The following is a 26,867-nucleotide window of genomic DNA, read 5'->3' as shown; positions in this document are numbered from 1 at the left end:
AATTATGCCATAATGAAATAGTTAATAACTAATCTATAAGAAAAAGAAAATATCCTTACATTTAGTTTATATTATAATTTTTATTATAAAGCAGCGTACAAAGATTCGTAAAATAATATTTAAATTACATACAAACTATGTTCTAACTAAGGTATAAATGCTAAAGTGGCAGTGACACCGGTACATCGTATTTTCATCTAAGAGAAATTCATGCAAACACGATAACAATACAATCGTGAGTTCTTTTACAATAATCTATCTAAAATAAGTTTTTAAATTTATGGATCCAGTGTTAAGGAAGGTCTACAACGTGTTCTTAGCCTACTTTCTAAATCTGTTACACGATTCGTTAAGTGTTGTACCTTCCTTGCCTCTAACTCATAATGCTTCATCTTATTTCTCATGTCATATATTTCTTGTTGCATTAGTTGCTGAAATAAAATTTGTAAAAGTTTCTTCTTTAATATTTTACATAGATATTGTAAATTTCATGTACGTAAGATCATAATTGATCTTAATCTTACCACATTTTCGACAGCTCTTCTCATATCGTTTATACTTTCAACAGCCATAGTAATTCTTGCGCTCATATCCGTAGATTCGGTTTCTCTTTTTTTATTTTTGGCCACTTGCTAAAAAGTATAAAATTTTATTTCAGTAATTATCATTGATAAGTTCTTAGAAAATTGAGATAGATTGATATTTAATTAAAAAAGAAAAAGAATAAAATCAATGTTACAACGATGAACATACTTTTTCAAGTTTAGTTAGTCTCCTCATGATGATTTCATAGTCCTGATCGAGGTCAACATCCCCCACTTCGTTATCTACATCTACAAAAAAAGAAGTAAAAATCGCATTTAGAGAGAAAGAGAGAGGACACGTCATTATTTGTTGATTCCAAACGATGATGAGAGGACAGGAAGAACGTACAGAGTTTTGCGGCTGGATATTTTTAACTTATATCTGAGAAGCACTCACTCTCTTTAAATAAATATATATATACATACCATGAGAGGAGGAGGTGGTAGTTGGTTTTCTCGTGGTACTCGTCGTCGTGGTCGACGTCGACGTCAACGATTCATGGAAGTCGTTCTCTAGATCTCGAGCCTCGAAAGCTGTGTCCTCGGTGCCTACAAAATTACAACTTAAAGTAACGTTGACCAACTTGATGAAAGGTCAAGAAAGAGAGTTCGTGCTGTGTTATAAAAAAAACCTAACTCTTTATGAAAACTTACCGTTTCTGCGACAGGATTGTCCATCTTGTTGAAGATGAAAACCGGGTCTACAGTAACACTCGTAACTACCAGGTAAGTTTCTGCAAAGTTGTCCACATGGTTTCTCTGTCACACACTCGTCTACGTCTGTAATTTACATATGCATAAAAAAAAATAAATTATTTTAACCATCTCGTTACTAGCAACCCATAATAATACCGGTCATTCATGCAAAGCTCTCGACTGACTCATATATGGGTCAAACCATGCAATGATAATTATAAATATGAATTAATTCTTAAACTTTATATAGATTTTTGTCTTTTAAAAATATAAATTATCAGAACTATATTTATGATATTAATATCGTGACGTAATTTTAAAAAAAGCTTTAATAATTATCTTGATTTAATGTGTATATATATATATATATATATTCTAGCTAAGCATATGCATTCACACGTATATGCATAGTAACACCTTCGTTTTGATTAGCACGTACGAACGTGCATGTACTACAAACTCGTAGCAATTAATTTCGAAAAGGCGATTGCACGTTGAGGATTAGGGAACGTCCGGTATATATCCTCGTCGTCGTCTTCGTTGTCGTCGTCGTCGTTCCTATCTCAAGCTAAGCTTCGTAAATCTTTCTCAACTGGTCTCTAAATAATTTTAATCGAGTGACAAACTTTTCCATTCCTACCGACAAATCGTTAACTAACAATCAACAAAAATAATATGATCGTGTTACGGGAAATGTTGTTACAGTTCCAGGAGTAATTAGAACGTTCGTGTAACCTATCGATAATTGCTCGTAAATCTATCGAAAACACATAGTCTAAGGTAAGTACTATGGTACTTAGCTGCGTGTATGTTCAACCTATAGGGTGGTTTATATAATTTCAATTAATTTATTTTTTTTTTTAGAGTTAAATATCGCACGTGTTATCTTTTTCAATGAAAATATGTTTATTTTTTTTTTTTTTATACAAATTGCTATGATTTTATTTGTAAAGATAGTTAAGAGATTATAGTAATTGTATGGCACGTTATTTGCATTGAATTAATTTTTATGAATTGTATTTATTGTAATTTTTGTTTCATCTGTGTTTTTTATTTTTTTTTTCTTAATATTAACAGCAATATCTAAATGATTTTTGCGCTGTATAGACCACCCTGTAGATAGATAAATAGGTTTCTCATTGGTTCCATTATGTATGTGTATACCACTCTAAGCGTAAATGCTATCGAACGGAATATCACACCGCGTCGATTTAATTACGTTCAACAATTCCTAGCTACACCAAGCGTAATCGTTGTTTGCTATCGATACACTCTAGATATTTCATGATTTAACGACCCGTATTCGTCAGTCGAGTCATTATCGTGAACTTTGTAAGGCACTTTTACTACTAGTTACCTTAGAAGGATATCAAAACTTTACAGGACTCGTGTAGAATTGAAAGAACTACAGATATTTCTAATCTAATTTAAAGTATAGATATACCTAACTTCTAGTTTAGTTTTTAACATTTATTTCTACACGCATTAAGATATTTTTGATTTCAATGAAAAGCATTGACTTACCCGATTGGCATTGGCTACCGGTAAAACCTTTCGGACAAATACACCTCCCTGGAGAAATGCAGGTTCCACCGTTCAAACATAACGGTGAACAAGTTGCTACAAAAAATTAAATATTTTAATTATATTTCTTATAATATATGTGTAGGTTCGTATGAATGTGTAAAAAGAAAAAAAAATCTTACGTTTATTGCAACCATAACTGAAACGTGTAAATTGCATCCAACCTGGACAGCACATAAAACCGCGCGAAACTTCGGTGTAGACAAACCTAAATTACATAAATTGACTTATTTGGAGTAATTTAATATTGACAAGAAAAAAAAAGGAAAGAATCTCAGTAGATCGATTTGGAAGATAATCAAATTTACCTGATTTGTTTTCCGTGATGATGGTGGGGGGAAGAAGAAGTGGTTTGTCGCGCACATACACGCCTTCTAAAAAAAAAAAAAACAACAAGCGTTAACACTTTGGTTGAAAATAACTTTTTGAAAATTGAGGATGACGGAAGAAAGATATATATATATATATATATATCTGATCGAAAAAGAAAGAGAGGTGGTGTGGAAGGGAGGTAAGGAGAAAATTTGAAACTCAACGATGGGATAGATCTGAACGCATGATCTGAAAATAAATCGCTCGTATTCGGTACGATACGACACGTAACGAGTTGTTTTGTGTTGCTTTTTAAAAGAAGGCCGCATCTTTCACGTCGAGAAAACGAATATCTGGATTTGCATTTATTACCACGCCTCGATTCTTCGCCATTACCTTTTTGTAACAAAACTCTTTTGTCGAATACAAGATGAGAGACAAAAAAAAACAGAAAAAGTTTTAAATAAGTCGTGTATTAAATAAAATAATTTATATTTAAATATATATTTTGAACCTATCACAGAATACAATGTTACCTTGATTTTACCACAGAGCAGATTGGCAAGTTGGTATAATTAAAAAAAATAGGGAGAATTGCACGGTAGTCGGTTGAACGCGGTTATGGTGACAGTGGTTAACGAGAAGCGATAGATTTGCGTTCCATGCGGTATTCGCATAATTTCGAGATAGAACGATGCGAAGATGACTGTGAGAAACAGTGACGGAATATTGCGGTATAGTATCGTAATGAAATATTCAATTAATTTTACATAAATTTTATGATTTGAAGAAATTCTTATTTGATATTTTTGTTAAGTTAATAATTGGGAATTCGTTTTTGTACTTTGTAGATTTCAAATCAGTTTTTTTATTAACTAATTGCAACTTAGATGATGTAACGGTGATGGGCAAATTATTCGTACACTTAGAAAATAATTTTATACTTATGCTTAAATATTTAAAAAAAAAAAATACAAAATAAAGAGAGTAATAATTAGATTTTTTTCATTAAATTTAATTTTGATTGTAAACAAAAATGTATACACGAAAAGGGTTTGCTACATTTTCCCATAATTTGCGAATAAAAGTTATAACTTGGATAGAAATATAACACGTGAAAGTAACTACATATATATATATATATGAATTTAATATATGAATATATTATATAAAGATCATATATAATTTTGTACGAAGAGGCGGACTTGGTGGAACCACTTCGTCATCATCAGGGCGCAGAAAATTGCGTTTTGCCCGTGTCGCTGTCATGTTTACTGAAACGCAACACGACATTAACTGTCCCAACAACGTATCCCCCGATCCGCACGATGCACATGCATTCCATCCCATATTTTCCGACTCATGATCTTCTTCCTTCCCGAGTAAGAAAATAAAAGGACAAGGTTTCTCTCTAAAGGGAAAAAATGAGACGTATTACGGACACACACATACACACAGCACACAAAGAACCTGGACTCGGCCGATTAAACTCTGCTAACGGGCACGAGAGTACAATTAAAACGCCTTCTAACTTCCAAAATGAGAAAGAAAGGGATAGAAAAACAAAAAGAGAGAGAGAGAGAGAGAGACAACACATTAGAGTAGTACAACCCTTATCTTTTTCCTCATTTTTGTTACCCCTATCTTTCTTTCTTTTTTTCTATTTTTTTTTTTTACAAGCTTTGTTTCTATTGCCAGTCGTTGTTGTCAATGCCGCAAGAGTAAAAAAAAAAAAAAAAATACTGAAAATAGTACTAAAGAAATATTGGAATTTTTGGCATACTTTCTTTTTGGTTACATTGTATAAAATACTCATTTTAGTAGAGTTCAATTTATGATGTAATAATATTTGAATAAATAAAAAAAGAAATTGATGAGTATTATTAATCGTTAGTGAATTAATATTTAAATTCCAATTGCATTAGATATCAAAGATAATCTTATCTAGATATTTTCTATTGTATGTAATATTTAATTTTTTGTATAGACTGGCAGTAAGTAGCACGTATAAACGTTTTAAAATTAATAATCCGCGTGATAGAAGTATACGCAGTATATTTTTAAGTAAAAGGGTTGTGTGTATGTGTGTTGGATTCTTTAAGGAAGATAAATTTTCCTAGTTTTTCGAATTAATGATCCGTAGAGAATATTTTTCATAGACGGTTACGATAGAATTATGCAGCATTTAAATTCTTGCGTCTTGATGCGTTCTAGGATGATTTTCAAGGTCTTGGACGAGGTTAAGAAATGAAATACTTGTTGCTTGAAGAAAATGTCTCCACGTACATTTCTCTGACGCATTATTTTTCAAGAGAAAGAATTGAAAGATGTAAAATACATATACATATATATAGAACTTTTCTCTACTCGAACGATATATACATATATATAGCATACTTATTGATTTAAGTCTTGAACACGCTCGGTGAGTGTACTTTGGGTAAATATTAGAAAGTCTCGCTGTTTAAAAATGAGTCACTTCCAAGTAATGGAGGATATACAGGGTGAGTTATTTAACATGTGTGTTAAACTTTCTAAGATTTCTGCTTGTTATGTTTTTTCTATGACAAGTTACATACTTTTTATTTATTCTTAAAAACAAACTATCAAGTTAATTGAAAACGTTTGACAATGTATCACGAAATAATAAAACATTTTAAATTAATTTTTCATGAGAGATATGATTGTAAATTCATTCGATATATGTATGCATAAAATTGATTTCTTTTTGTGTTGGCATAACATATGTACGACATTTATTTTCTATTCTTCTTGGTGTTCTTTTTCTTTTTTGTCGAACAGTTAGTTTTAGTCCTGTTCTATTAACTTTCCCACACACTACTACAGTGTACAGCTATTTATCTAATTGAAATCTCGAGATATAAGATACGTCGGAGTTGTTCAGTTTATTTTTTATTTCTTTCTTTAAATATTGTTTCTCCAATTGATGAAATCTAAACGATCGATGAAAACGTGATTATCGTTTACTGTCTTACGTAAAAATCGTTCACGAGTAAAGTTCGATATAAGAAATAGTTGATTCGTTGAGTAAACCGGTTTACGTGTTTTTAGAAAAAAATCTGTTAGAATAGATCGGTCGACGCTTTTGGAAATCGATGAAGAGTTTCTCCGATATTGTTTCGATTCTTTCAAAAGAAAAAGAAAAAAGAAAAAATTCGTGGGGGCGTTTAAAGCACGCATCGACAAATTTGGTCGTCGAAATTTTGGAATTTGCCAAAACAATCGTTTACAGTTATCTTTTTTTTTATCTCCAACTTACTTATGGTTGTTTATGGTGAATATTTGACAATTACATTTAGCAATGAGTACAATTATATCATATAAATGTATCACTTTATTATAGTTGAGAAAGAATGTGTTAATGTGTGTTATCATGTGAGTACTTAAATATTTTAGAGATGACAGTGTTATTTAAGATAACTTTTCGTAAAATGAATGTGATATGCCTTGCACTTATCGACATTGAATTTTATTTTCCATAAATTTAACTACCAATCGATTATTATGATATGTTGCTGTAGTAAAAGGTTTACAGATATGGGATGCCCGTGAATAACTATGATAACCGTGTGTCGTGAATATTACAGTAATCGTTTAAAGTAGATGATTCAAATTGAAAAAGATAGAAACAAAAATATTTTTAAAAAATAAAAATACATTTACGAGATAATCCTGCTGCCACTTTTACTCTTTGCCAACGAGGGTACCACTTTCACGCATGTCTATGTATTTCAAATTAAAAAAGAAAATAATAATAAAAGAATTATATATATATAAATAGAAACAAAAAATTAGTTAAACGGATCTCAGAGACAGTTTGGATACGGTTCGGAGGACAATCGCGTGGGAATACTGGTTCAAGAACAACTCTCCGTTATACGGTACATCGCTCGTCAATGATAACACCATGTAAAAACATATAGGGTGATCGACAATATAATCGAATAATTTCCAAGAAGATAATGTATTATTTAAAGTAAGAAAGTATATTTGTTCTATGGGTGTGTGTGTGTTTGTCACTTGTCTAAATTTTTTAATACTAAAAACCTACCAACACTTGATGTATATATGAATGTTGGTAGATTTATAAATGAATTTTAATACTAAATTTGTATAATTTAATTACTACATTTTTTAATACTAAACCTACCAACATTTTATGTTTATAAATGCATATAATGTTTGATGTGTCTATTACTATGATGTTAAATGATTTAAAGGTTTAGTTTAAGTATAGGTATTAGTAAACGTGATTTAACATAATTTCTATATTAAAAATTAATTTTTAAACAAACCACAACTCACAATGATAATTTATTTTATTTTTACGTAATCAAATAAATCGTACGCGAATTATATTTAAATGATAGATCAGAAAATATTAACTTAACCTACGACATTCGGTTATTTTATCAGCATTCCTTGCGTGTGTCAGACGTATCATAGTTGTATCATAATTCGTATAAAATTTCACGTGACAAATTCGCATAAGTCATATTATTATTTTTCGTTTTTTTTTCTTCTTTCTTTTTCTTTGCAAATGCAATGAAAGGTATCGATGATTTTCGAGTTAAATGACAGGGTATTTGTTGCAACTATTATTTAAGGCAAGTTAGTCTTATACGCCATAATCGCATAGTACTTTAAATTTCTTTTCTTTTTTTTCTTTTTTCTCACGTGGAAAAAGGTACTCTCGTGACAAGTTGGAGTAAAATAATATAATCCAATGAATTGTGCCAATTTTCAAATTAGTTATGGAAATCTTTTCACGAGTATTACTGTTTTATTTCATTAAAAAAATGAAATTTCTTCGCTTGGAAGAATTTAAATGTCATTGTCGTATGAACCAAGAAAATAAAAGGACACGCCTAATTCATATTTCATTGTTCTGAAAAAAATTTGTTGTTGAAAACGTAAAACATAGAATTGTCTTTGTAAATTAAGGTGATATTAAGTACGTATCGTATTTCTTAAATATTATCTTTTAAAAAGATTTCCGTGGCGTGCGAGAACCAAGAGCGTCGAAAGACTAAACAAAAAAAAAAAAAAAAAAAGAAAGAAAGAGGAAGAGAAGAAAAGAGAAAGAAAAAAAAAAAGATAAAGAAGGTATAAGAGACATCGGTAATAAAATTAGCAACGTCGTAAGATAGGAAAGAGAAGCAAGAAGCAAGAAAAGGGAAAGAGAAAGGGACAAGGGAACGTCCCTTTGCGTGATCCGGCTTGGAGCCTTCTCCAGGGTGATAAATTTCCGATGAGTTATCGCATTGGTTGCTCGCGTGTCTTACGGCTCTCTTAAGCACTTCCGAAATCTCAACGGTTATCTTCGAGAAAGATTTCACCTCGAGTATCTTTAACGCATTACGATAGACAGACACACACACATATATATATACACACAGATATATACCGGCTTCTTTGAAAATAACTATACAGATTCATTATACGTTATTTAGTAAGATAATATCTGTACAAAAGGGACAACAATTTTTATCTAATTTTCTCTTAACTCTATCTATCCCATCTATCTTCTTCCTATTTTATTTTTCTTTTTTCTTGTTTACTTGCCTTTTTTTTATATTGAACTTTGTTTCGTACGATTAATTCGCGAATACGAGAAATTTAACTTAAATAAACTTACATTTATTAAAATTATAAATATTTAAATGTTTAAAAAAAAATATAAATACAGTATAAAAGTAAAAAAAAAAATCTAAATGTAAAATTTAAAAAAATATTAAAATATAAATATAAATATTAAAAAAAATTATTAAATTTAATTACAAAAAAAAATATTAACTTAAATATTTAAAAAAATTATTAAATTTAAATAGGAAATAAAATATTAACTTAAATAAATTTAAATTTAAGTTTTTTTTTATTTTCTTATATATATATTTTTTTTTTTTTATATATATATACGATTAGTTTTGACAATATATGAATTAACGTTGGTTAGGTTTAAATCAAAATTTGACAATACAATTTTCTATTAAATTCTTTATCATTTTTATCATTAATATTTCTTTCGATTAAACAATTTATTTCGCAAATGTGAGAAATTTAGCAGCAGCAATAAACGCGACATTTTTATTATCCTTTTTCCCGAAGGATAATTTCTTTTTCCAGTACATAAGACTTTTGACCTAGGATAAAAATGTATATATATATATATATTACGCGTTAAGTTTAACCACTTTCCAAGTTCGTAGACGGGGTCTCGTAAATCAAAGATTTAATGAGAGTTAAGTGTAACGAACGTCCCTTCGAATTAACCGAAGCTCGTAAAATGCGATATTAAATTTTGCCCGTTGCACCGTTTCTGCATTAGCGCTTATTATGCATCCTCTCTCAGTTACCACCATTTTATATTCTCTAACATTCGTTTTTACCCTTTATCGTAATCGTTTCTCCCTCCCAACCACCCTGTGTTGCTACTGGTTTAACTTAAGAATTATTTGATTGACGTTATATGATCCTTTTGCATTAATTTTGAATATTGCAATAAAAAAAAAAAAACAGTCTCTCTCCCTTTCTCTTTCTCTCGAACATCATTGTAATGAAAACGTTTGACATTTGACGTTTCTCAACGACACCCGCAATTTTTCTCTTCTCTTTTTGAATAAATCAAAAAAAAAAAAGAAAAAGAAAAATGCGAGGTTAATAATACAATAAAAAAAATACTTCGCAAAAAAGTATGGAATCTCAATGACTTCGATCGTGCTCTCGAACTCGTATTAAAAAAAAATAAAAATGAGAAAGAAGAAGCCGTGAATTGAAGTGGCACTCGTGACTCAACGAACAATTCCCTTCGCAAAAATTTATCAAGGGGAATAGTATTGGCCAGATTGGTGTTTTGCGTTCGAAGGCAAAAGGATCGATCGAGTGCAACCTCGAGATACGTGACACCTCATTTTTCATCTTCTTCTTCTTCTTCTTCTACTTTGCAGAGGCCAATCTTTCGAGTGGTAGCAAAATGAAAAAAAGAAATTCTGGGGGATGACTTATACGATCGTCCATTTAAATAAATTTACGAACTCAACCGTAAAATGATTCGATTTCCTATTTTGTATTTCACCCTGATGAGCTTGCTGCAAATTGTATAATACATATTTCGTAGAAAAATTTTAATTTCAAATAAAGAATGACAGATATACAGATACGTAATAAAATTTATGTCAGTATTCATTTTTATTCCTGAAATATAAGAGAATTGGTTTAACACTTTTGAATTCGTAGAATAGTTTAACACTATCGTGATTTATTATACACCCTATTTTTTACCGTGAACGGTCAAATGACAGCTTTAAATATGTATATATGTATATATATATATTTTTTTTTTTTCATATAGAATAATATTTTTTATAGTCCAGTTGAACGACAATAAATTTCCTATTGTCTAAAAATACATAAACGTACATTTTAATGTGTTTTCGTCGAATTTATTTTTTTTACAAATTACATTACACGATTATTTGATCTTTCACGAATCCATTTAATGTTAAAAATGTTACAATGAGTTTCCATATAACGTAGAAATCCTTCGTGGAAGTTGAAACGATTTTATAAGTTCGTCCTTGAAGAGATTTTTATTCTTTCATTCCTACGTTTTTAGTTTTATAATTTCTACGAGGTAACTTCAACATACCGATCCCTTGTCTCACCTCTTTCTCTCTCTCTTTTTCTCTTTCTCTTTCTCTTTTGCTGCTGTCTCGTCGAGGGTACTACACGAACGAATAAAAGCACGGTCCGAAGTGGAAAGATAAAGGAGCACGAATCAGACATGACAGGATTTGTTTGATGGGAAAAATAAACGACACGGCGTTATATCCACCAATTGCAATTTAAACGCGATTTAACCATTAAAAATAAATTTATATTTACAACGAAACGAGTAATATATAATATCATAGTTAATACTTTTTTTTTTTTTTAATAAGAATTTCGAGAAAAATTGTTTTGACGATTATTAGCACGATTTGTTCGACAATAATAATTTTATTGTATATATATAATATAATATATAATAAATAAAAATAATATATAAATTATTAATAAAAATATATAAATAATTATTAATAAAATATAAATTATTCATAAAAATATAATAAATAATGTATAAATTATAGAATATATAGATTTATTTATTTATACTAATATTATAGAATATATAGAATTATTATATAATTCTTTAAATAAATATTTATATATATATATATATATATATATATATATATATATATATATATATATATATTTATATATTTTTTTTTTTTTAAATATCTAAGCAGTTTATTGTAAAATCTAAAATTAATTTAACTTTTATCTGATAAAAAAATTGACATAGATTTGTACGATATATTTTTCCATTCCAAATACAATCTTTTGTTTAACACCTTAAATTCATCTTCATGTTAGGAATAAAAGCAGAATATTTATTTTTTTCACCGAAGGAATTTAGCTTGAAGTATATATATATAGTCTTGTGGGTCGTTAACAGTTACTATATCAACGAATCGTTATTTTTCCCCTTTCTGAGGGTTAACGTACGATACCTAAACAATCTGACGCCATAGTAATTCTACTGTGTGTATACGTTTGCGAATGAACGGATGGAAAATCTACGAAAGCTAAACTTGCAACCGACACGACCGATTCGAGAACGTGATTCACCTTCGCTAATTTCAGAAATGCGATATTTCAAAGTGTTTATAGAAAATCTAACGCGTACTATGAACATATGTGCATCTCTGTCCGTAGTTAGAGACTATTTTCTTATTATCGATATTTATTTTTAGATTAAATATTAATTATTTTTATTTTTCTCACTTGTATTTGAAAAATTAAATTGTTCAAACGTCGTGTACACTTTTATGCAAGAAAATTCATTCGTCGTTTCATCAAAATCCAATTTTCTATTATTTTTTTGTTCACTGATGTTTAAAATCAAATTTTTTAAACGTTGTATTTAATCAAGAAAGTATTCAATCATTGTTTTACCAAATAAGTTTCTTTTCTCCTCTAATATATTTTTTGTTATTTTAAATATAAAAAATATTTAATAAATTTACAATTATAATACAAGATTGATAAATATCGAAAATGTGCAAAATAATAACTAAGGGCTATAAGTTGTAAGCACAGGTAAACTTGCAGCAAACTTCCAAATTACTAAATTACTTGATGAAAGGTTAAGAATCCTATCGAAAGTGAAATAATTACACGCTTATGTGATGCCGATAAAACATGCATCGGTCTTGCATTACTCCTCCTACTTTGACTTCTTCTTTTTTCTTCTTCTTCTTCTTCTTCTTCTTCTTCTTCTTCTTCTTATTCTTCCGTGTCCGTTAGAATGCCATTGGTAGTCTTGCAAATCGTTTACAGAACCGGACAAGACTATATATTATTGATTACCATGTGTATCATTTACGATTAATTATGTTACACCTCGCAAAATCCATTAACAACAATTACATTACCATAAACTTTTATTGAACAATGTTAAAACGAAAAAAAAAAGAATTTGCAACATTTTACGATTGGATGGACACTAAAAAAAAAACTTGTCATTTGCATAAAAATTGGAATCCTAGGAAAACAATGAAACCTTTTTACAGATGAACAATTCTGATTTTACAATCAAAAGAATAAAAAAAGTAAAGAATATTTTTTTTATCCTAACCAAACAATAGGTGAAACCAACCAATGTAAAAGAAAAACGAAGTTCTTTTTCTACCAGCGTAATATTTATTAGAAATAAAAAAATAATCAACATTACTTAATAGTTGATCGATCCCAAGGGAAGGTGGGGGGTGGGGGTGTAGGGGAGGATAAAAAGATTTTATAAACGTCAAGCAGAGTTCTTTGGCATACTTAAGTGGCGCTATTGTTCCAGGTCAATCAGGAACAACGAAACCAGTTCCATAGGCGGCTTTCAGGATACTTTAAGGAGAACGTAGACTTGAGAGAAGACAAAGAATCTCTCTAGAAAGAGAAAGAGAAAGAGAGAGAGAGAGCTTTTTCTTTGCATCATATTATACTTGTGGGTTCGCGTGTGGGAGCCTTGGAGAATTTCTCACGCGTTTGCTTACGCAAAAATACATGCTCTCTCCGGCATCCTAGCAAAATACTTCTTCTTCTCCCACCCCCACCTTCTTCTTCCTCTTTCTGTTTCTTTTTTTCTTTTTTTTTTTTCTCGTTAATATGCGTTTCACCAGCCGCGAACACCCTCGAGCACAATCTTTCTCTCTTTCTACGTGCCTATTAATACTTGCACTCAGGCCGAATGATCATATTCATGACGACCCCTTTCTTCTTCTTCTTCTTCTTATTTCTAAACATAAACGAATAAAGTGAAATTGATCTTTTGAAATTTCACTGAAAATCTTCTCTCTCTTTCTTTACTAATGTTTTTAAAAAAAAAAGGTATTATAAAGTAGAAGAAGGGGCACACGCGAATTCCTCGAGAAGAAGGTACGACGACGTAGTTTTTTACTCGAACCATCCATTTACGGTGAATATGAGCAGCCATCCGGTTCGACCACCCGAGGGCCATCGCTCGAGGGCCTTTTGCCGGTTCACAAGGGCCTTCCTCCCCTCCCCCTTCACCAGTACCTTGACTGCCTCTGTGCAATCGCGTGAGGAGGACTCTTGCAACTCTCGCGATTTTTTGACCTTTAACCTCTCCATCACTCTCTCTTTCTCTCTCTTACTTCTTCTTCTTGCTACTCAACGCGTAACTAAAAATGGGATCGATTTATATCAATGAGAGGATTCCTGAAGGATCAAGTTATTTCCATCCTTTTGAAAATGATCCTTTTCAGAAAATTGTAATATATTTATATATATATATATATATATATATATATATATATATATATATATATGTTTGTTCCGTTATGGTATTAATCAGGGAATCATGTTCTCGAGGAGGACGTCTAAATTCTAATCTATACTTAACACACATACACACAGCTTATCTCTAACTAATCTGTAAATGTATATCTAACACCACGTTGTTGTATTTTTTTAATATCAAAGCAAGCTCATTTAATACTCGATAAAATAACGTATTTATATCAGTGCACTTATTTATGTAAACATTTACTTTAAATATAATCAATGTTTTTATATAGAACAGACATATATATAAGAGCATTAACCTGACATGTCTGACTCATGTGAATCAGCAATTAGAAAATTTTGAAGACGAATTGTGGTGACTTTAAATTGTTACAATTGAACATTTTACGATCCTGTCTTTAACCCGTCATCGTACGCACCTGCATTCAACCAACGTGTGTTGAGAGTTCACAGTACCAACCCAACCAACCAACCAGTTTTCGATTCTTGTTTGGAACAGGTTCCAAATGTTTCTCTACAATGACACGTGACGAATTCATGAAACACGCATCAGTTAAATACTCCGGATACGGCTACTGGGTTGAACGTCCCGTCACTGTTATGTTTATCCTATGAGACGATCGACCGAACCCCCCTTTCTAAGTGGATGAAGGAAAAAGAAGCAGGGAAAAAGAAGAAGATGAAGAAAAAAAAATGATTCGTGGCAAAAGATGCGCTCTATTTGCGGCCATGGTATCTCTCTCTCTCTTTTTCTCATTCCACCTTGTTTGTCTCTCTCTCTCTCTTTCTCTCTCTTTTCTTTCTTCTTCTCGCAGACGAGCCAGTCACGTTCCAAGCTTCAATATCAACACCAAAGTTACCCAAAGGCGAGTTGTTTCAGTCTTCAGCATTCAAACGAAAATCCTATTAAATGAAACTCCCATTTGACGGGGTCTTTCTAGGATTCTTTTTCCCTTTCTTTATATTTTTGTTTAATTTTCATTCAATTATTACTCGATTTTTCCTTCTATCTTTTTCCAGGTACATTTTCATTCCATTTGTACAAATGTTTTATTAAAGTTTCGAAACTTTTGTTAAGTAAAATTAAATTCAATGGGGAGATTTGAATTAATTTCTTGAATGATAAATTTCTTTCAGAATGGATTTTCGTTGAAGTGAATAAATTCTGTTTTATAGGATTTATATTACTTATAGGATGTATATTGTATTTTATAGAAAGTAGCTGGCTTTGAGGAAATCCCCCAACTACCAGCGAGTATTATAGTCGGAATCGTAATTGAATTTGTTGACTACAAAAGTATTGGAATACGGGATATAACATTGTAGATACGAGTTTCCGATTAGGTATAATATTATTTATTCTATTAGTATTATCACGCTCGTAAAATTGCATTTACAACTTTAATTCAAGTTTGTTCAATTGATTCTATTGTCTTTTCTATCAGCGATATGTGCACATAGTTTTAATAACTTTATGAATTTAAATACAAGTTCACGAATAGTATAAATCGTTAGGAATTTTTTTATTAATCTTTCCCTTTTTTTTTTTCGATAAACATTTTCACGAAACGTGTAACATTTATTTTACGTTTTTCGTTAAAAAAAGAAAAAATAAAAAGAAATTTCTCAATCTATTTCGAGTGTAGCAAAGACGGCGTTATCTTCGTACGTTTGTTCTATAAATACGAAAGTCTAAATATTTCTCACATGAATTCACGATCCAGTAAGAAAAGTTTAAATACCGTTGATAGATATATTCCAAAATTTTTCCTAATTCTTTTTTTTTAAAAGAACATTTAGTTGGAAAAACAATTAATAAGTTTACAACAAATTTATTTCATCGTATGATCTATCAAAGTAAGAACAAAACGATCGTTTAAAATACATGCTGATTATTTTTTTATTTTATTTAATTTTTTATAATCAATAAAATAATCGTTCAAAGTATATATTGCATATTCGTGTTACTGAGATAGGGATTGTGGTTAAAGTTGATTCGATAAGCAGGTAATCTCGATTGAGGCGAATAATCTAAGCGGATTTAATGAACCGAGTGACACACCGATGAAAGATCAAAGAAGCGACGATACATGGGTAGCGAACTTTGTTCTTGCCAACTCCCTCACACCACCACCACCACTATCTCTTCTGAACACATTGCGTGACACACGTGATTCATATATTTATGAAATAATATTCCCCACATTGCAGGTACATCTCATTCATATATTATTATATTTAACATTGAAAATAATTATATAAATATTTATATAAAAATTATGTTTCCTTATAATTAATGTAATAATATTAAAATACAAAAAATTATAATACAATATTAAATATAAATATAATAAATAGAAATATAATAATATAATAAATATATAAAAGAAAATAAATAAAATAAAATATATAAATAAATAAAATGGATAAATAAAATATATAAATAAAATAAAATAAAAATACTAATACAAATAGAAAATTAATATAAAACACTTCAAAATATTTTTACCACTCAAACGTGTTAACGAGTGTTTGATAACACCATAAAAAAATAAGATAAGAGAGATATGAGAGATTGGGTGGGGGTGTGTGAGAAAAATGGATGTTAGTACGATGAAAAGCAGGATGATTTTGACATGGTAAAAATGATATTAGAATGACAGGACGTATATGGTTTTCCTCATCTGTAAGACCTTCTTCTTCTTCTTGAAGATGAAGAAGAAGAAGAAGAAAGGGAGTTCGTTTCTTCGTTGGTTGATAGTTGTTCATCTATCTTCGTCGTAAACACCACCGTCATTTCTCTGATACATATCATGGATTTATGACGAAACGAAGATCGATAGTGTATGATAGATTTGAAGCTTGCACAAAATCGTTGTTATCCAATGACATAGACCGGGATCATTATCTTTTCCTATTTGAAATTTCTCTCTTTTGAATATTCATCATTCTTATTTTTTTTTTTGTTCCAAGACTATCGATCATTCGTAAATAAAAGTATTTGTACAAGTGAACGATTAAATTTTTTATTTTGTTCACTCACATATGCGACTGTTTGTTTCTTTTATCAGGGAGTTAGAAAATAAATGAGAGATAGTGAGTAAGCTAGTGAATAATAATTTATGTTAATTGTTGTTTAAAATTTAAGAATAAATAAATTAATTAAAAGAAATATAATAATAAATATATAATAAAAATAAATATTATTATAGTAACGTATAGTATAATAATTGAAGATAATTTTATAATAAAAATAATATAATATATTATTTTTAATTAAATTAAATTTAATAATATTTAAATATTAATAATATTATAAATTTATAATAAAATTCAAACGATAGGATAATTTATTGATTTATAATTTAATATGAAAATTATTTGTATTATTATCAAATAAATCTCATTCGTCAAATAAATCTACGTAATTATTTTGAACTTAGGTTCATTATAATTGCTAGACAGAATATATGTGGGTGTTCGTGATTTTTCTCAGTCAAACACTATTGTTAAGAATATTTTCTATAGGCTTATGACGATAAATACGTTCGAGAATATAAAAAAAAAAATATATATATATATATATATTCTAAAGATTATAATAAAGTATGAAAAATGAATCACAACGAGATATACACGCAAGTACACACAAGTGGATGAGTAATAGCAAATACATGTAAGAAAGTACAGATATTTATTGATGTAAAAATAGAAAGAGATAAAGAGTGTAAAGGTAGAAAGGGTGGGGGGGGACAATATAAAACGAAATAAAATAAAATAAGAAGAATTAAGAAAAAACGTAGACGTATAAGGCAACGAAGAAGCCTTAAAGCTTTTTCTTTTTCTTTTTTATTTTTTCTTTTTTCTTTTTTATTTTTTCCAAGGAGAGATTTATTCGAATGGAAGTCATTCTCGATGGTAGAACTTAATAATAACTGTGTGTGAAACTTTATTCGGAGATGCAGAGACAAATTGAACTCGGTTCGTAAGTCTCTTGACGTACTTTTGAAAGAAAAAAGAAATAAAAAAGAAAAAAAATGGTCACACCAATCTTAACGTTATGATTTATGAATTATTCGATTTGGTCAACGTGCGTTGATTCGTTTGTCAGACGATAGAAACGATTATTCATAAACGTCATGAACTCTAACGGTGGTAACCCTCTAATTTCGTTGAGTATAAATGTTTGGGGTCTTCATATCGACAAATCGCGTTTTAAGTGTTATTATTATCCTATCAACTAGTAGTCGAGTCAAAAATCAATGATTATTTTCAAGATCGATGTCACGATATAAAAAAAAAAAAAAATATAAAAAACAAAAAGAAAAAGAATGGACATAACAAATGGGTGTGTATGATTTCTCGTATGCGAATAAATTCTTGTTCTCTTTTTCTTTTTATTTTTTTTTTTTTTTAAATACAAATATGGTTAAACCGGGTGTGACGAGTATCAATCGTTTAAATCCTACGAACAGGTTTATGAAAACATTTTAATTTATTTTAATTAAATAAGAACTCTAATATTATCTCGAATTACAATTAATAAAATTAATGAAATAATATTGAAAAATATCATGAATTTTTAAACTTATCTAAATATAATATATATATTTTTTATTTTATTATATCTATTATAGAAACTTTGAAGAATATGTAGAAATTCATTGTTTATTAAAAATTAATTGATAAACTGCAATTTCACAATATTTTATTTTAAATTGATCGGTAGAAGCGAATATTTGTTACATCCACTGTAGATATAAACAAATAGCATACTTTAATATGATATAATTTTTTAGATTATCATAAAAACACAGAGATAAAAACAAACAAAAAGAAATACCACGTTGCATTGATATTTATTTCAGAAGAGACACGTTTAGATTTATATGCAACGAGTTAAAAGTTCAGCTTTAAAAAATTACGAAGTAAGAAACCCATATGGATATATTACGAATATATGTATTAATAATTTACAATACGTTGATACGATATAATTCCTTAGATTATTATAAAAAAATATTTATTCCAAAAGAGACACGCTTACAATTAGATTTATAATGTAACGAGTTAAAAGTTCAACTTTAAAAAGCTCTACGATGTAAAAGTATAAGAAACCCATATGACTGAATATATATTACGAGTATATGTGTTAGTAATATACAATACACAGAAATACTCATGTACGACGAACAATTCGAATGATTGTAAGGTTCACGGTGAGAGGCGTTAGTCGAGTGATAATTAATCGATCGATTAATTAACCGGCCGCGAATGGTGTAAGTAAAAGGAACCTTCGATAGTATCGGTGATGTTAAATCGAGTACTTGTACAAGTATAAGTATAAATATGAATATGAGTATGAATATGAGTATGAATATGAGTTAAATTTTTGTTCAAAATAAACCTTCTCACTCTCTCTCTCTCTCTCTCTCTCTCTCTCTCACACACTCTCACACACATTTACTCAGTGAAAATGTTATTACACCGCGTACGAGATATACCGGGTTTTCTCTTCGATCGTACATCATCTCGCGGATATCTCGCGCGTCGCTTATTGCTCGTAAATATAGTAATTCAACGACACGCCGGTACTAACAGCAGCTTATATTTATGGGTCGCTTCGTTCGGCTCCATTTGCGTGTCTCGAGATAAAGTCCGTTCGATTGGAGCCCGAATCCGTGTGGGTCTTTCTTCTCCCCCCCCTCTTCCCTCCCTCTCACACTCATTCACTCTCTCTCTCTCTCTCTTTCTCTTTTTCACGATGTACTTTTCGAAAGGTACTACCACTACGTTTGCTGTGAGATAAGAAGAAAAAGATACCAAATGAAAACAAAACAAAAAAAGTGACTCTTCGGAATTCGGCGTATGCGTTTGCGTGGAACGTGATCGATGAGGTAGCACATTTATATTAGCTAGCAAAGTTACAAGCAAGCAAGCAAGCAAGCATGCATGCATGCAAGCAAGCATGCAAGCATGCAAGCGAGTTAAACACATTTGCGTTATAGCTTAATACTACTTCGGATCGTGACCATTTAATGATCGCCCCGACTGACAGTAAGGATCTATGATCCTGGAATATGATACTATAATATCTACCCCCCCTATACACCCTACTCTCTTCGTATAAAAGAGAAAGGTAGCCTTTCTTATTGATAACTCGATTACCCTTTTACGATGAAATCCTCGAGTAAAATTGGTATCTCTTTTCCCCCTTCCCTCATTGCTTCTGGATAATACTAAGTTTCTTTAATTAAATTGCTTATTTGTTATGGGTTATATATCATGGGGGTTTTTTATGTCAATATTGGAAATATTACAGAATTATTTTGATTATTTGAGAATAGTTTTCTTTCATCGTGTATTCAACTGAGGATATAAAGGAGGTGCAACGGTGCACTGCGTGACAATCGATAAGAATCGTTCGATTAATTTTGGGTACGAAAGAATTTTTCAAGTTTCGTTTGGTAATATTGGTATTATAATTTTTCTTTTTTTAAAGTTAGAAATAAAAAGATAGAAAAATGAAACGTGGAAAATATTTATAATTAGATTAACTCTTTTGAATTTCAACTTAGAATATGACTCAACATTAGTTTTTATTTCAATAGATATCGTAGGTTGATTATTTAAAACTGTTGGTAATTAAAATAGAAATCTAATTTGAAATAATACACAAAGTAGAATTTTATTTAAAATAATAAAAAAATAAACTTTTTAATGACGTACCCTGAATGATGTCTGGTGTATGTCGCAGGTGTAGTTGTAAGAATTCGTTGATAGCCACGTGTAACAGGAGTTTCTGGATAAGAATGATGCCGATGATCATCGTGAAATCCTGCATAAGCTATTGCCCTGGTACCGGAATATTCGGCAACAGCAATGGCACCAAATTTGTCCGATCTAGTTGTTGCATTAGGTCTTACAATTGATCCAAACGATGAATAACCAATCGATGATGATCCTCCGATCGTAGGTGCAACTGCTATAGTTGTTTCAACGTCATCATCGTTATTATAGTTATTATCATTTTTGTAACTTCCAAAATGATTCCACTCATGTTTTCTATCTTGAAGACGACTTTGTCTTTCACGGAACCAATGGGGCCAAACTACTTGACGATTTTGAATAGTGTGAGAAATTCCTCCATGAAAATGATCGTTCTTAACTCTTGTCTCACGATCGTTAGATGATACCGCAGTAACTATAGCATGAAGTATCACGAGGGACGACAATGTTGTTAGGACGACCATCGTGTGTTTCTCAAACGATGAACAGGATGGTTGTTCACGTTACCTGATAGACAAAATGATACCTTATATTAATCAAATACAATATAACTGTATATATTTCCAAGAAACGTAGACAACATAATCTTTAAACTATGAAGTACTTTCCATTCTTCCTGGAAACAATTTTGTTCTTTTGTAATTAACAATTTGAACAACACACTCACCCCCTTTACGATGATACGTTTGGTCCAAGAAACGGACTAATCCAATAAATATCTTCCCTCGTAAGAAGTTCGCATTATACGTCTTGGAATAGTGCAACGAACGGTGCAACAACAACGAACGCGTCTAGAACGGTGGTGGTGATGGTGGTGGTGGTGGTGGATGGACATCCGGTGCGAAATTATCCGAGAGGCAGCTGAGAGCACTACTGAAGGAGAGACACACGGACTTCGGGGTCCCCACGTGCTTCGTTCCTCGCGTTTACCACCACCACCACCCCACCATTCTTCTTTCTCCTTCCTTCTACCGAACCTTCTTCCATCCTTTTCTTTCCCCAGGTCGCTTACATTAGCTAGCTTTCTCTCTCTCTCTCTCTCTCTCTCTCTCTCTCTCTCTCTCTCACTTTTATTCGTCGTAGTCGTCGTTGTAGTTTGCCAGACTCTCTCTGAACGAACAATCCACCTCATTCGACGAGAGGTACACCTCCTTTGTCCTACTCTTTAACCTAACTAAAGTTCTACTCTCCTGTTACGACTATGTGTCTTTCAGTAAAACCACCTACGTATCCTTGTGCCTAGCTAGTGCAACCAGCAAAGCCACAGGACAACGGCTTCGAGTTTCTCTTTTTACGAGCTCTCCGATAACTATACTTGTACCTTTCTATACCTATGAACGATTCGTTTCGTTCTTTTCACCATGTGCATCCACGATCCATAGACCGAGTAAAATGAATTTAATACAAAAATTCATCCCCTATTTATCTGTTTATCTTTGAAAATTACTCTATCTCACGTGTACATTTTTTTATTTTTCTATTCAAATTATTCAAATCGTCTTTCAATGGTTTAAGATTTTAATGTTGAGATAAATGAGACTCCTATTACAAAAAGATATTAGTATAACGAATATTTAACATCTTATTATGATTCACCGACACGAATTTCATTCACTCGGTAAGATAACGTTCTCATAAGCGTAATATAGTAACACGTACCTTCTTATAAATACCTGGTAACGTGTATATGCAATTTTAGTCATATTATCTCGGATAAAAACGTGATTAACTCAGCGGAAAAAATATATATACCAACTAATGGTAGTAATTCCTAGGAGAGAATGATTTAAAAAAAAAGAAGTCAACTTTTCTCATTAGTCGAATTATATTTTCATTAACATTGGCTCATAGAAAAAAGTTTGTAATATTTCCACCGAGAGTATCAAAGAAGTATAAAAAAAAAGTAAACATAAATTTGAGTTAAGGGTGAATTAAAAAAAATAAATGGACCAGAATACATAAACACACACACACAAGCATGTACTCACTTGTATCAGGAAGGGGGGGGGGGTTTGTCTAATGTTGTGTTTATTTGAAACCTTTGCTTTAAAGTAGTATTAGTATTAAAGAATGAAAACAAACAGCTCTCCATGACACCCCCCACTCACCTAAAAACTCGTTAAAACTCGATGATGTAACGAAGCTTCAGTAGACAACTACTATGAGATACTTGAAGCATAGTCGATAAGATAGCAAGCGCAATGCGAGCCTCGGTGGTGGTGCCGAGAGGAGGGAATTTTAAAGCGACAACCGACAACCTCCGCTCGATTACATCGTGCTCCGCTACGATAATCTTGTCGGAGGATGTTTGCTTCGATCGATCGTTCACTCTCTCATTCTCTCTCTCTCTCTCTCTCATTTTATCATTCTCTCTATCTTCGTTATATACTTTAGATCGTAAGTAAGGATATATACAAATCACTATGGAATATTATATATAACACACATGTACAAAAAATATATATACACATCATTATGAAATATATAACATACCCATATGTATATCAAATCACTATGGAATATATAACACACACATATGTCACAAATATATACAATACAGATCATTACAAACGTAAATACAGATCACTATGGAATACATAACACACAAACACATCTACAAATATATGTACAAATCACTATGGAATATATAACACACCCATATGTGTACCAAATTACTATGGAATATATAACACACCTATATATGTGTACCAAATTACTATGGAATATACAACACACCCATGTGTATCAAATCACTATGGAATATATAACACACAAACACATACACAAACATACATACAGATCACTATGGAATATATAAAACATACATACATATGCACACATGCACCTTTACTTTTATATTTATAACACACTTACATCAAATACATACACTTTTACTCTTATATTTATTAAGTTTATGTTTTATATATAAACTTATAAAAGCCTCCTATATGTATTATACTTCTTAACTTTGCAACGATATGACCGCACCTTTATTTGTTCGATCAGGATCGAAAGCGAAAGCATACTTGAATGGCGTAAAATCTACTCTAACGTCTTCTCGATAGGAATCGAGAATCTCATTAACGATTATTTATTACACGAAGAATATTTTAATATTTTCATTTATACACTTATTATAAGCATGGTCTAATCGAATCATATTTGTTTTGGGAATTATTTGGAAAGATTTAATTGAACAATCGATTAGTTTCATTGAAGTTTGTTTATAATCTTTTAGAAAGAATATTTCTTTCAGAAAATTATTAGACATATTATTCTAATAGGTATTTTAAGGAATATGGTTTTTATTTGATGTTGAAAAAAAAAACAGAAAGAAAATTGAATCGGTTTACTCAGAGTACGTGTCACAGAGGAAGAAGAAGGAAGGAATGAAAGAAAGAAAGAAAGAAAAGCTTGCGAATAATTCGAATCGTTGCATACGTCGGTATGAATTATCTCAAGATAGGAACGTGTCCGTAGGACGTAGCATAAACTCCGAGCGAAAGATTACATAGTATGGTGCTAGGTAGAAAAGAAGGTGGAGGAAATTCTCCTCCCGCGTGTCTTCTCTCTCTCTTACACATAGCTTTAGGATCCTTTGAAGAAGAAGAAGAAGAAGAAGAAGAAGAAGAAGAAGAAGAAGAAGAAGAAGAAGAAGAAGAGCAAGTCGGACTCGTAAGATATTTTCCTAAGAAGATAACATCTGCAATAACTATGAAAAAAACCAAAATAAAAAACAAAAATGAAAAATAAAACAAAACAAAAAAAAAGAGAAATTTGCAGTAGACGATGATTCGAAGATACAACTGCCTACGCATCTTCTTCCGAGTGCACCGACTGCTTATTGGTTGGTTAGTTGGTCCAGCCTGTGGACCAGCCGCTGGTTCACCTGCATTGCGGTGCATTCGGCCCCGGGCTCGTCGCAGCTGCAGCTGCGCGCGAAATACCAAGGATGTCCGCTTTTGAGAAACTCACCAACCTTTACTTCAAACAAACATATATATATATACTCATAATACTCATTAAATATTTCGGGTTAAAAGATCTATATATAATGAAACCAAAGTTTTATTTCTAATTCGTATTTTTATTTATGCACATGTTGCATATTATAATATATATTTTTTTTTAAATTGTACTTATTATATTATCGATAGTTTCATAATGAAATTGTAATACTAATTAGTGTTGAAATACTAATTAAATACTTTAGATTAAAAGCTTATTTGGTATATCAAAGTTTAATTTTAAATTCGTATTTATAGTTATGCATTTGTTGCATATTATAAAAAATTTTTCTCTTTTTGAAATTGTAATACTAATTACTATTAAAATACTAATTAAATATTTCAGGTTAAAAACCTATTAGTTACATCAATGTTTTATTTCAAATCTGTATTTTTATTTATGCATTTGTTACATTTAAAATTGTCAAATATCTAACCATTATAATATAATACATTTTTGTTTATACTTATTAGATTATCGATAGTTTCGTAATGAAATTGTTCGTATAGACCAATCATGAAAAGATGTTTACACCCACGTTAATGCACATCCGGACTACCGGATACGATTAGATCGTAAAACGTTTTAGAGGTTCTTACAAGAAATCAAGGAAATAAAATATTGGAAAAGGGCGTGCGTCCTTGTTCTCGTTCCTGTTGTAAGTTGTAGTTGTAGTTGTAGTTGTCTTTGTAGTTGTCGTTTGAAAAAGATAAGCTAACTCTCGGTTGCAATTTTTTGAACTGTCGGAATGGACGGTACCCGGTCTCTACCAAGGACAACGGTGTCGAGTATTGCAACCACATCGAGCCGTTTTTTTTTTTTATTTCCTCATCCTTCGAGGCTACTACCTTCATGAACCTTGTGTGCCTTCGTTCGAACGAAGGGCAAGGTAATTGCTCGGATCATCGTCACGTTATTACCCATTAAGGGCACGAGACACTTGAAAGCTGTTTAAATTAAAATAATACTTACAAAGAACAAAAATGGTCAAACGTATTAAGAAAATAAATTTGATCTTTGTTGCATTAACGTTAATCGTCCTTCGTTGTGATTGAATATATCGTGCATCAATATTGTAATACACGAAGCGGATTACTTTCAAACAAAACAATTGATTGATAGTTTTTGATACACCCCGTGAGTGCCCCTGTTGTTTCGAATTATTTTTCAATAGATGAAACGATAAATGGTTTTGACTTTTAACCTTAGAAAATATCAATTTCAATGACAATTATTACAAAACAAATTTTATTATATTATTCAAACAAATTTATAAATCTAACACAAAATTTATATATTGTATATAACATAATAATATAATATAATAATATATTTATAATACAATATTTATATATTGTATATAATATAATATATATATAATAATATATTCAATATTAATTATATTATAAATAAAATATTACATTCTCGTTTTCTTTTTCGTTTATATTTCGATCAAAAATTTATGCTGTAATTTATGTGTTTGCATGCATCATGGAGGATTTCTCCTTTGGCACATGTCCTATCATTCTATTTCAAAAGTTTCTACAACCTTTCGTAAGTTTATGAATGGTTGACGTGTTCTTATTGGGTCAAACACACACACAAACACACACGAAAATTGACATTTGATCTTTGACCTTTAAAAATCCAAAAAGTTTTCCTGTTTTTTTTTTTTTTTTAACAAGAAAAATTCACGTAAACCACTGAAAAGCTTTATAAGTCGAGAAATATCAAGGCTAAGTATACAGAACGGTGGAAAAAACATGATCTTTTTTGAAGATTTTAAGAAGAACGAACAAACGACTATAGTTTTGAACTAGTTCATTCCAATTTCACAACCTTATGTAAGCGAATTTGTCAGTAACTTCAAGGTTAATCTTTTATTCATCTTATATAATAAATTGTTTCGTTTTCAAATTGATTAAACATTTGTAGAAAAGAACAAAATACCTATTTTGATATCATAATTTATTTATATTATTATTTATAGTAATATTAATATATTAATGG

At 30.6% G+C, this 26,867-nt stretch overlaps 1 protein-coding gene across 1 annotated transcript; it reads right to left on the bottom strand.

The window, feature by feature from the left end:
* Positions 1-127: 127 nt before the first annotated feature.
* Positions 128-21,843, bottom strand: slow (epidermal growth factor-like protein slowdown). Its single transcript, XM_015327902.2, has 10 exons — positions 21,517-21,843; positions 20,790-21,356; positions 3,173-3,238; positions 2,987-3,072; positions 2,805-2,900; positions 1,239-1,364; positions 1,011-1,133; positions 754-833; positions 525-632; positions 128-431 (listed from the first exon to the last, which is right to left on the bottom strand). Exons 2-10 carry the CDS (start codon positions 21,311-21,313, stop codon positions 279-281), a joined length of 1,362 nt encoding a protein of 453 aa, XP_015183388.2. The 5' UTR covers positions 21,314-21,356; positions 21,517-21,843; the 3' UTR covers positions 128-278.
* Positions 21,844-26,867: the final 5,024 nt, after the last annotated feature.

This window comes from Polistes dominula, unplaced genomic scaffold (assembly GCF_049000335.1).
Source record: "Polistes dominula isolate Pdom_NZ unplaced genomic scaffold, Pdom_raw_medaka scaffold_35, whole genome shotgun sequence".
NCBI lineage: Eukaryota > Metazoa > Arthropoda > Insecta > Hymenoptera > Vespidae > Polistes > Polistes dominula.
Note: the sequence above shows the minus strand (reverse complement) of the source record. Positions and strands in the feature narration are given on the sequence as shown.